Consider the following 13029-nt stretch of genomic DNA (forward strand, 5'->3'; position numbering starts at 1 on the left):
AAGTTCAAGTACTTCAAACTGATATCTGCTTGTGTGTGTGTGTGTGTGTGTGTGTGTGTGTGTGTGTGTGTGTGTGTGTGCGTGTGTGTGTGTGTGTCTCATACTTCCGTCTCCATTGTGTTCTTCATTCCTGATTTGGTCACCAGCGGCCTTTGCAGACTTCAGTCTGTTTCTGTTTGTTTCTGTTGCCCTGCTACCGTGTCTAACCTCCACTATCGTGCATTCCTTTGTTCCTTCCATAAGACATTTCTCCGCATATCTTGTTGCCATAAGTTACCACAGTAGAGCAGCAATGTAGCATTACCATCTGTTTGCACAGTTTCTTAATGTCTAACTTAGATGCTTGTGCATGGTCAATGTTTGTAACAGCAACTTGTACTTTACTCTGTCTTCAAGTTTATCTTGCATGATCTTCTTGCAGGTCCCTACAGTGACTACAAATAACATTTCATTGTTGAACACACTAGTCTGGCTGCATATGTTGTTAATGAATCTCGGGCTTGTGATGCACACATTGTAAATAGTGTTGGTATGGCCACTGTTGCACACGTGACATTTCAAATTCCCTGGAAACATATGCATTTCATAAAATAGGATACCTTGAATGAATAATGTAGAAATAATGCTAAAATTAGCCAGCAAGGAAACTGTAAAACAGCATTGTGTCAGGGTTAATACCGGTTCATATGGGCCATAACAATAAATAAATAAAAAGTGACTGTTAATTTGCAAACTTGCAAAAATGCAAACAACTATTCTGTGAATAGTAGGTATAGTTCTCTGATTAATAAGGGAGTATATATCATATATGGGTTACATCTGACTAAGAAAAATTATGCTAGCAGAAAATTGTAGAATTGTTTAAAATGCTAAATAACAAAGGCGCTCTTTTTCTTTATGTAAGAAAGAAGAGAAAACATCTATAAAGATAGGATGGGTATAGCATAATGGTTAAGGCCCTAACCTCATAAATACAAAGTACAGTGTTTGATCCTGACCTCAGGTTATTAAAATAACTCTCAGGATAATCAGCCTAGTATTCACCTATGAACTTGCAGAAAGATGTTAACATATTTTCCAGAAATATAAGAAGCATTACGCATAGATTAAGAAATTTAAACTAAAACTGTGAAAGTAAACAACAGAGCTCTATGTAAAGTCAGTCATGAAGAAAAGAAGGGATTTGAATACAGATGGTAACATTTCATTGATTTATGGCGAAATGAAGGTAAGTTAGAAAATAATTTGCATTGTTCCCCCTTAAACAAATGCTCATCTGATAGACAAAGTCTTCTTTCCAGCATTCTTGTATACACTGTTCCAGGTAGGCCCTCCATAACTGGAAAGCTTCCTGCTACCCCTCCCCTTTTTTGAAACTGCAGACCACTACTCTAATGTGTCAGTCCACAGTTGCTATCTCAGCCTTCAGCACAACATTGAAAAGACATGTTAACAAAGACACCCCAAAACTGTCCAGGAATTTCAACATTTCTGAAGAGCTCTCCTCTACTTCCCCAGCTTTGTCACAGCAAAACTGCTTAGCCATCCTACTGACCTCAGCTACCAAAATGCGTCCAGTTTCTGTTCTGGGAGTGCCTCCTCAGAGGAGGATAGGTCCACTGAATTTATTAGTTGCTCTAGTGTTACTTCCACTGCTCACCAGTGTCTCCAGTTAAGATGAATATTTTCTCCACCTTTGCTGAGAGCAATCTGGCAATATCCTGCTTCCCTCTCCTGAATTATTGGCTGGTTTGCCAGAACTTCTTTTCAGGACATCCAAAAAAATAAGGCAACTTTTAACTATTAGTGTTCACCAACAAGTTCTAGGTTTATTGACATGACAAATGCCGATGACCTTTTGGCAACAGCTCCTAGCTACTGCCTCTACCACTGAAGTCCTGAACAGAGTCCAGTCAGACCTTATGTCCCTGACCTTCCAGGTATATGGGAGAAGCTCTTCTGAAGGTGGGAGTTAAACGCATCCCACCCAGACAATTTGTCTAAGTGCTTTTATTTTACAGGAGCTCTTACTATACATTTATGTTTGCTGGCTCTGACTAGCTTCCTCTAGGTATATGACCTAACTCTCTACCAAATGGTGATCAGGTGGCAGTGTCATACTTTTCTTTACTTGAGTGCCCAGATTATACAGCCTCAAGTCTGATAACCTGCCTGCAAAATCAACCACTGAGCTTTGGCTCAAGGTGATGTGGTACATAGTACACTTATGAGAATCTTCATGTTTGGACATATTATTTGTTATGGACAGAAGTCCAAAAACAGTTCATCATTTGGGTTCACATCAGGCAAATCCTTCTTCCTGGTCACTCTCCTCTCTGTATTAGCAGCATTGTTCACATCAGCATTAAAGTATTCTAGTAAAACTACAAAATTCTTAAGTGGCACTCTGTGAAACACTGTATTCCAAATAGCTGCTAGGTACATGTGTGCAAGAAACAGAGCTTCTCTTACTGCAAGACCTAATAGTAGTAGGATGACCCTCTAGTTTACTGGCATGAACTCCAGTGCTGAATGGCATTTAGATAGAAGCTTGTGCATATCCCTACACAGATCTAGATATGTGAGGGTAAAATTCCATATTAGGAGAGAGAGAAAGAGAGAGACCACCACCATCTCCACATAGGACGTCTGGTTCCAGAAACCATACTTTGTGGAGAGGTAAGCCTAACTAAACCTAGCTGGTTCTTTCCAAAATCCAGCATAAGCTCCAGCTTTTCCAGCCATGAGGTGACATGCCATGCCATACCATGCCCCAAAAACATTTTACATTGCCAGGGTCTCGTGCACCTTAATCAGTCCTACTTCTGCCTGCCACTTGATTCAAATTGCACCCCTGACCCTCCTCATCTTTTGGCTTTTAGGTGATGAGTGGCTTCATGAAACTCTCATGGGATGAACTTATCTTGGCTACATGGGTTACACAGCTACCAAGCACTGGCCAGTGAACTCTTAGTGGTAAAGTAATCAAGCCTGCAATCCCAGTTCCATCCTGGCCATGGAGCAGTGGACCAGTTCTTTGTCCTTGGGCAGCTATTGGAGGGATCATGGGAGTTTTCCAATACTGTCTACATGAATTGTGAAGATTTGCAGAAGGCATATGACCATGTACCCTGGAAGGTCTTGAACGAATTGCTACACATAGCATGGAGTCCCAGGGTTATCTCTGTATGTCATTTAGTCCATGTATATTAGGAGAAAAAATATATATTTGTATCCTTGGCACTAAACTGGATATATTCATGCCAGGTACAGGACCCTGCTAAAGGGGTGTTGTGTTGCCCTTCCTTTTTGTTATTTTTCATGCAAATGATCTCAAGTAACAGTCAAGGTCTGGGAGTGGGAGGTATCCATTATAGGGATGTGAGGGCTGTATCTTTGTTGTTACTTGCAGATGATGACGTTGTTCTCTTAGATTTAAGTAATGCTGATCTCCACTGCTCAGTGAAGCAGTTCATGGCCAAATGTAAAATGACTAGGATAAAAATCAACCCTTCAAAATCAGAAGTCACATTTCTATCTTGGAAGGAGCAGCTTGTTCTCTCCAAGTGAGGAGGGAACATATTTCTCAGATGCTGAAATTTAAGTGTCATGGAATTTTGTTCCATATTGAGGGTAGAGGGGATTGTGAGATTGACCAGTGGATTGTCGTAACAGTAGCAGTAATGCAAGCATTGCACAAGAAATGTGGTTGCGAAACAAGAGCTGAGTTATAGGGCACTGTTGGCAATGTACAGATCAGTCTTTGTTCCCATCTTCACCTATGTTCATGAGTTTTGGGAAGTGACCAAAAAGCATGATATCATTGATGCAAGTGGTAGAAATGATGCTCCATTGCAAAATATTTGGACTACTTTCCGTAGCATAGTCAGGAACATGGCAATTAGGAAGGACCTCGGATTACACCGCATACTCATCCTTGCTGAGAGATGCCAGATAAGGTGATTTGAGCACCTTGTAAGGATGCCCTCTGGGAACCTTCCCAGGGGTCCACAAGACACAGTCCACTGGAAGGAGGTCCCATGGCAGACACAGGTCTAATGCTCTCTTGACATTCAACCTGTGTATCCCCTTCCCTAATGCCATACCTAGCACCCTCACATTTCTGTACACCACTAGTAACCATACTTTTGGTTCTTTAATGTCACATTCTCACATTCCCCACAAACAACAACAGCACCGTGGCTCTCTAATACCGCATTCCTACAAATGCACACACAAAGTACAACAGCAAAATACCGGTCCTACATACTACATTCCTACAAATGCACACACAATACAACAGCACATCACTGGTTCTTTATTACCATAATTCCTAGAGTGCATATACAAAGCACAACAGTACACATCTGGTTCTGTACTTTTGCATTCGCACATGAGCACACAAAAAGTACAACAGCATACCGCTGGTTCTGTGATGCTATCTTCCCACAAAAGCACACACAAAGTGCAGTAGTATGTCACTGTTGTCACTCATTCTCTACTGTCACATTCTGTCAGATGCAGAGCAAAGTGCAATGGCACACCACTGTTCTATACTGCTATATTCTCACATATGTGTACAGAAAGTGAAACGACTATATTCTCACATATGCGTATAGAAAGTGAAATGACACACAACTTGCTCTGCAATGTCACATTCCCACAAATACTTACACAAAAAGTAAAATAGTACATCATTTTTTCTGCAGTGTTGCATTCCTACAACTGCACATACACACAATAAGTACAACAGCAGTTGTACAATGTTACATTTCCGCAAATGCACACATAAAGTGCAGCAGCAGATCATTGGTTCCAAATTGCTATATTCCTACAAAAGTACTCACAACGTACAACAGCACACTACTGGTTCCATAATGCTACATTCTCACAAAAACACACAAAGCACAATAGTGCATCAATGGTTCTATATTGTCGTATTTCATCAATACAATGGCATACCCTGATATATGTGCACAAAGTGAAACAACATACACTTGTGTAATGTCATAGGCCCACTCACACACACACACACACACACACACACACACACACACACACACACACACACACACACACACACACACACACACACACACACACACACACACACACACACACACACACACACACACCACTTATTACAATTGGTCTGATAATATCACATTCCAAAAAAGGTAGACGCATGCCACTGGTTTTGTTGTTGTTGTGTCTTTCGGCTTTTCCCGGTTAGGGGTCGCCACAGTGGAACTCCGGTCTGCTAATGATTGGCAGTTAATGGTTACGTGCCGAGTTGCCAGCCCTGACGCACAACCTTCAACTAAGGTATGCCCATTCATACACGTGTTCACGCAGAAGACGCTCTAGCTGAGAATCGAACTGGACAGCGTCTTACTGTGAGGCGACAACGCTACCGCAGCACCACCACCGTGGATGGTTTTGTAATAATACATTTTCTTGAAATGTATTATTACGAAACCATCCATGTATAGCAGCGCACCACTAATTTTGTACTGTCACATTACCACAAATACACATACAAAGAACAACACACTACAAATTTTGAGCTGTCATAGCACCACAAATGCAGACAGAAAGTACAACAGAAGGCTCCTACAGTCCCACATATGCAGACATGAAACACAACAGAACCCCACTGGTTCTGCACTGTCACATCCCCTTAAGTACACATGGAGAGTTCAAGAGAGCTCTCCTGCTATCTCACATATGCACACATAAAATACAGTAGTACACTACAGGTTGACTACTACTACATTCCCTCAAATGTGCAACAACAGCAAAGTGCTGGCTCCCTTATGATGTGACAGGTCCTCCCAATCCTTGAAACCAAGAATCAGGGAGGGTATCAGAGAGTGAGAGTCTCCTAGATATGTTAGCTAAAGTGATTTTATCTGGACTAATCCTTTCTACTCTGTTTCTTGTTAGTCCTGTCACCCTCTGGCTCACAGATGGGGTGCCAGACTTCACTCGAGCCCTCTGGATTACCTCTGTTTTTTGTGAATCCTTGAAACCAAGGGACACAGCTGGGTGGAATGTGGCATTAAAGTATGACTGCAGCAGAGCAGAATTCTGGGTCTTATTCTAGCATCTCCTACACAGTAGACCTCAGCAAGTACAGACAATGTGAGTGTTGTGTGTGCACAGATTAGGGACTGAATGTGTAATTCTTAGGACAGGCATCATACAAGTAACATAATTAATAGTGATTTAAGTTTTGTGCAGATGTGAACGTATAACACATTTCTATACCTTTTAATATTTGATGTTTTGGAGTCCATAAATGGATAAGAAACTGTGAAAAGCAGAAACAAAACCCTAACCCTATTGTCTAACATAAACGAGTTTTTGAAAAATTAGAAAGAAAATGCTATAGAACGTTAATTATCAAGAAAAGGGTATAGATAATTTAAGCAGCAACATCTAGTATGGTGCATGTTTTTATATGATTTAAACATTCTTAGTTTGATATCACAATGTGCAACCAAGTAATTATTTCCACCCTAAAATTGGGTAATTTATTAATTCAGCTTAACCATGAAGTTGGTAACACTGTAATCCTGTAGGTAACAAAATAACCTTGTACAGCTATAATTCAGTTAATAATAGACGACGGTCAGGTGATACTTTTTAAATAATGAAATTATTGCATGCTTAAACCTCACAGTGTAGCCAGTTGTTAAAATGATAGTTTCTTTTTTGTTTTGTTTTTACAAACTAGATTATCCATGGAGATCCTCCAGTACAGCAGTGAGCTCTAATCTTATTAAGTGGCTGTATCTGCCCGATTTTGCCATGAAACCAAACCCCACTTTTATAATCTGTAAGTACAAAAAGGGTGTTCACATAATGCATCACACAGTACAGGCAGTAAAGGTCCAGAACAACATAAATATATGCTCTTATGATGTCTGTTGTATGACCTTTTTAGTACAAAACATATATGTTCAGCAATTCCTGGTTACTCAAGAGAGTCTGCATATACTTCCCATGATGCTTTGCATGATTACACATAGTGAGTTTTGTTATTTATAAAACTGGACTGTATTCTTTATGTGATAGATTTTTCCTTTGAACACTCATTTTTCCCCCATTGTTCTCTGTTTTAATGTGACCTCAGCAGTATCCAACAGTACATTAATAATTCCTGCACTGGATGGTATGTGTGTGTGCGTATGTGTGCATTCATCTGCATGTGCACCTGCTCTTTCATAGTAATGTACCAAACCAGAAAATAGAAATAAGTCTGCTCAAGCAGTCGGCTTCAAACACTTTAATGTCAAATGTTGAAAAAAGCACATAAAAAACATAAAACTCAAAAGTAAAACAGGATAGATGAGCATCCTTTGGTGATACGAAAGCGCTCATCTCTCCTGTTTTACTTTTGATTTCTATATGTTTTTATGTGCTTTCTTCAACATTTAACATTAAAGTGTTTGAAGCCATCCATTTGAGCAGACTTATTTCTATATTCTGGATTTACTTGCTTGGACGGCTATAGCTCCTTTGTTTGGTTCTTTAAAGAATATACTAAAACCCTCTGACAGTACCATGAAACTTTTATTTAAGCTCAGCACTCTGAAATAGGTTGTTGCAATTGGCATTTTTAGCTAGCTAATTATCAGTGGATGCCCCTGTGTTTCATTGTTGGATATTATGCTGCCTACCGAAAAATGCTGTCAAAAGGTTTGCAGCAAAACAGCCAAGTATAATGTCAGCCATCGGTAGATTAATATTATGTTTTCAACGTTTACCTCTTTTCATTCAGTCATTCCACAGTGGCATATTTATGTCTGTATAATCCTCCTCGCCATCTCACAAATTAGTATAATTTGTATCAGTCTTTAGTTTATTAACAGAGTCATTGACTTTCTGCACAATGCTGACTCCTCCTGTGGCTTTAGGGGAGACACTTTCTCATTCGGGTTACACAGCACACAAGCTCCTGCAGCACCTGTAAAATTATGTCCCACATACTTTATGCCATACCACTACCACCATCACTGTGGCTCCATCTGCCACTACAGGGCCACTTTAGTGATGCACTGTTACTTAGTTGTTATGCGTACATTGTTATGTTTTAACCTGCAACTGACTAAAACTGATACATTTTCCTTTCACAGATGACCATATGCTCCTCTTGGCTGCTTCCTTACAAATGAAGGTGTTTGAAGAGGAAAACAAAGCTGCCATAAGGCTGTTGGCTGGAGACAACACTGAAATCAGCCACAGTCTGGATACCAAATCTCTTAGTCAGTTCATTAGTGTACCCAGTTTTCTTCATTGCAGGTAACAGATGACTGCCTGCTGGAGATTATACTTAATATGTTTATTATTTGTGCATGTGATCATTCTTTGTAAGTGTGTGTGTGTGTGTGTGTGTGTGTGTGTGTGTGTGTGTGTGTGTGTGTGTGTGTGTGTGTGTGTGTATGTGAGTATGAGCATGTTTGTGTATATGTGTATCAGACATATATAGTCTGTTTTGCTTTTTCTTTTCTGACTTACCACAGTGTGTCTTTTAGAGTCCCAAGTTTTCATGATAGTTATTGTGGCAGAACTGGTAGGAATCTATTAATTTGGGTCACATTTCTTCATAGAAATTTTTATTTTCTCCCCAGTAACTACCTCACCCTTCAGATGCTCATCAAACATCATTCAGGCAGCCCCTGAGTTTTTTCTTTTCTATTTTGTCTGCTTATTTAACTGTACATTATCCACAACAGTAGCACTGGACATGCACGGAGCACCACCGGTCTGGACCCAGCTTTACACACAGTTTCATAAATGCACATATTCCACTGTTTTGAATACAGCTTAAACTCTCTTGCCACTTGCAGTCACATTTGGCCTCTGTTTGGAGTCTATGCTGTCGTATTTCTCCTAAGGATGGATGAGCTGAATCAGTGGCACACCACTTTCCTCCTTAGCCAGTGAATCGCATGCCCTGGCCATTACCTGAATGTAGGTTATCTGTGTCATAGCCAGGGACTTATTCTTCTGTTCTGTGTGTCTACACACAGGATCTGTACAGTTAAGTTAAAAACATGCACTATTTTATTTAGCAAAATTAAACATGACTATCTGACCTATAACTGGAATTCCCTGTATTTGATCACTTGGTTTACACACAATTTCTTCATAGAATCTGTCTGTTTAGGGTCTTTCTGTGCATAAGATCAGTATTCCACTAAATACTATACAGAAATGTTAACCTCTACATAGTGTTTGTTCATTTGAGTCACATATGTATAGACCGCATGCATGACTTTTGTCAGCCACATTTGTGAGGTTTACTTAAGCATGCAGCTTTTTTTTTCTTTTTTTTTTAACAAAAATTTTCTATGGAATCTCAGTATTCAACTCAACCTACAAATGGAATGTCTTTGGGTATGTCATGTGTCTGTTTATTTTTACAAGAGCTATGATTATCATGCACATATAATGTAGATTTCTATTACACATCCTTCCATTCTGTTTATCTAGACTTACTGTGTATGTGGGTTTCTTTTGTGCATCAAAGTTATGTCTGTAGTTTTCTTTGGCACATGCAGGCACTGTTTAGATTACATTTTATCATACTCCCTAATTAAAATGAAGCCATGCAAGGGATTCTGCTTATCTGAAGTAAGCATTATTGTTTTGACTACACTCCCCATGAAATCTGTTTGAGAAGAGTAGATACAAGGAATTTGTCTGAAGCAGGTTTGGATGGGGTTTGTTGGAGTGAATCTCTTGTATGCCAGCTTCCCACTATTAGTCTGTATAGTCTCTGTAATACTCTTGAGCAAAGAATACACACGACACTGTCTACTTTAATTAGGTATATACAATTCATTTGCTTAGTTGTAGATGCACACCTGATCTCTTTGTGTCAAACCCACACAGAGATATTTTGTGAAGGGCCTTTATGCAAATAACATTTTTTAATTTATTACACATATAAATCCACCTGTAGTCCCTTGCCCTCAGTGCACAGATTGCATGCAAGTTTAGTACAAATAATTTTAGAGAGAAAATCTGCACTTAGTGTCATTTATATGTCTGAATCACAAAAGTAGGTCACAGGCTGAGATCTACTGAAAATAAAAGGGCTCATTCCTTTGTTAAAGTCAAAACAGATGGAGCATTTTTCTTTATTTGTACTTGTTAACCACAGATGAGCATTGATCCATGTGGACCTTTTTCACACTAAGCTCAAAGGCAGGGTATGATTGAATGACATTCTGGGAGTAACAAAGAAGTCGAATGAGGAAATCAGTCACAAACATTATAGGAAAACCATCAGTACAGTGACAGGAGCATCAGTAATGTGTTCATAGCTTCATTCTAGGCTATTTTCCCTAGAGCCTAGCTACGTTAATTCTGGGTTGTCCCAATTGTCCTTGGTTAGATGAACATACTTTACAGATCAGCACCGACCACCCCTGTCCATGATAGATATGGGTGTCACCCCCAGGGTGAATTTGTGGTCACCCATCCATTTGTCCAGGTTGTGTTTGAATAGGGTCATTGAGGAGCTCTGCTTCACATGAATTGGAAGTTTTTTCCAGAGCACTGGCAATGTCTAGGAAATATACATGTCCCTCCAGCATGTTCTGTTAATGTCACTGGCAAGGTTGAGATCCCTCGAGCAAGTGACTCTAGTGCCATTTGATTTGCAGATATGCAGCATGTCCATCAGGTTGGGATTAGAGACCGCCCTGTAGGCCAGGCACAAGTCACCTCTCAGTAGCCTGTAAGATACAGAGTACAGTGACAAGGCTTTCAGTCTACCCACGTAGGTCATGGTTTGGAAGCCCTGTATCTTCTCAGTGAGAAACCCCTCTGTGGTCTCTCCAGTTGCTGCAAGTGTCTGGTGAGATACATGCAGAAGGGAGCATTGTACTCTATTAATGGTCTGATTAGGGTCAAGTAAAGTATGGTTGTAACATCCTGAGAATTGGATGTGATGCCTTTACTAATGAGATACACAATGCAGAAAGCTTTCCTTACCACCATGGAAAGCTGGCGGCCTAAGTTCAGATTGCTGTCAACCTGTGTTCCCAGGTCTTACACCACTGGATCTGAACGTAGAGGAGTGCTGTCAATATTGTAATTAGTGTGGAATTCCACTTTGCCAAATGGGACAATTGTGCAATTTTTGCATTTAGTTTTAGACCATGTCTGTGGCACCAGTCTTTTGTTTGTGTTAGCCAATCCTGTAATATGTTAACATCATTGGGGGACTCAATTGTTGCACCTAGTTTACAATCATCAGTGAACTTAGTAACTCAAAGACCATCTGCTTTAGGCTGGACGTCTGAGAAATAGGTTCCAAATAGTAAAGGGTCCAATACAGATGCTTGCAATAGGCCACTGGTGTTGGGTTTACTGGTAGAGATAAGTCACCAACTATGACAGTATGTGTTCTGTTGAGCCAATTAACTACCCATCTAGTGATGTAAGAGTTAACACCTAGCTGGGAGAGTTTTTCAATGATACCAGAGAGGGGGATTGTGTCAAAGGTTTTTGCTAGGTCCAGATATGCATGCACTGTCTTACCTTAATCCAGGGCTTTATTGACTTTCTCGAAGAAGTCTACCAGGTTCAGTAAGCATAATCTATCCTTAATGAAGCCAAACTGTGTTGATAAGGTCCTTGATGATCCTTTCCATGGCTTTGCACATAAAGCTGGTTAGACTTATGGTGTATAGTTTCCAGGGTCAGTTGATGGCCCCCTTTTAGGCAAAGTGATTACTGTTGCTGTTCTCCATTCTGCTGGTACAAAGCCAGTTCTCAGGCTATGGTTAAAGAGAACAGCAAGTGAGTCAGCTAGGTCCTGTTTTAAATTGCTTATTAAGCAACCTGGGATGTTATCTGGTCCCATTGAGGCTGTTTATGCCTTGGAGAGTGCAGATATGACTTGATTTCTAGAGATACAAGGTAGAGAACTGTTATCCGGTATGGTTTGGGTTATGGCTGGTTGGGATAGGGGTGAAGTTTGTACCAAATCTGTCAGCTAGCAGGTTGGCAGTTTCCTCCGGTAAAGTGTGAGTATTACCATCTACTGCCAATTTGGCACATAGCTGGGTGCTCCCTTTTAGATTTTGGACATAGTTAAAGAATGCCTTATGATTGTCCTTGGCTGTGGATGCTATTTTAGCTTCATAATTAGCTTTAGAGGACTTTACAAGACTTCTGATTTGCTTGTTCAATCTGTGGAGGGAATTCTTCCTCTGCAGAGGCAGTTGCCTCTTGTTCTTGGATATCAGTTTCTTCCTTTTGTTATACAATCTGTTTATAGTAGATGTCCACCAAGGTAGCTTGTTTATTCAGGAGGGCCTGGTTTAAATCTGGTCAGGTACAGCTGAGTCTGTACAGTTGCTATGGTGATTATACAGAGCATTTGTGTACTTCTGTGCATATGAGTCATTATTGCCTGTAATATATCATCACTTAGTAGGCTGTGGTTTGCTTTGGAGAAGTTCTTTAGTTTTTTTGCTCCTTTGAAGGTGTGAGGTCGAATAGCTACTTCGAATGAGATTGATTTATGGTCCGATCTTACCAGGGAGGGCATCACACAGGGGGCAGTGTAGTGACCACCCATGTTGGTGAGTATTATGTCAAGGTCATTAGAGCCCCTTATGGGGAAGCAGAACTTGCATTGACAAAGTCCAGGAACCTCTGGGTGAGCATGGTTGAGCTCATGTATGTTACTTAATTGATGGGAGGGATAATTGAAATCTCCCGTGACTAAGGTGTTGGCTGTACGGCGAGTGACTCCAGGAAGTCCAGTTAGGCTTTGTGCTTTTCTTAGTTCACGGAGGGGGACATATAGATATCAATGATGTGGTAGGGTGTTTTGCCTATAGTTAATTGAACATGGAGTAGTTTAAGAATCGTACTCTTTGACCCATCTGGAGGTGTACTTGGCTTTAATGAAGATGGATACACCACTGCATTTGGTTATTTCATGCTCATTCTGAGGTCTGAATGTGTGGAAGGCATTGTAGCCTTGCACAGCTGGGTTGC

The 13029-nt window shown here is 40.4% G+C and overlaps 1 protein-coding gene across 1 annotated transcript in view; it reads left to right on the forward strand.

Moving 5' to 3' along the window:
* LOC122816231 (piezo-type mechanosensitive ion channel component 2-like) overlaps positions 1 to 13029 on the forward strand; it is a 1381906-nt gene that overhangs the window by 769788 nt on the left and 599089 nt on the right. The window contains exons 23-24 of the mRNA XM_044088974.1: positions 6740 to 6841; positions 8142 to 8307. Of these exons, the coding sequence (XP_043944909.1) occupies positions 6740 to 6841; positions 8142 to 8307 (268 nt within the window). The remainder of the gene's footprint in view (positions 1 to 6739; positions 6842 to 8141; positions 8308 to 13029) is intronic.

This window comes from Protopterus annectens, chromosome 12.part0, assembly GCF_019279795.1.
Source record: "Protopterus annectens isolate FY-2018-M chromosome 12.part0, PAN1.0, whole genome shotgun sequence".
Classification (NCBI taxonomy): domain Eukaryota; kingdom Metazoa; phylum Chordata; order Ceratodontiformes; family Protopteridae; genus Protopterus; species Protopterus annectens.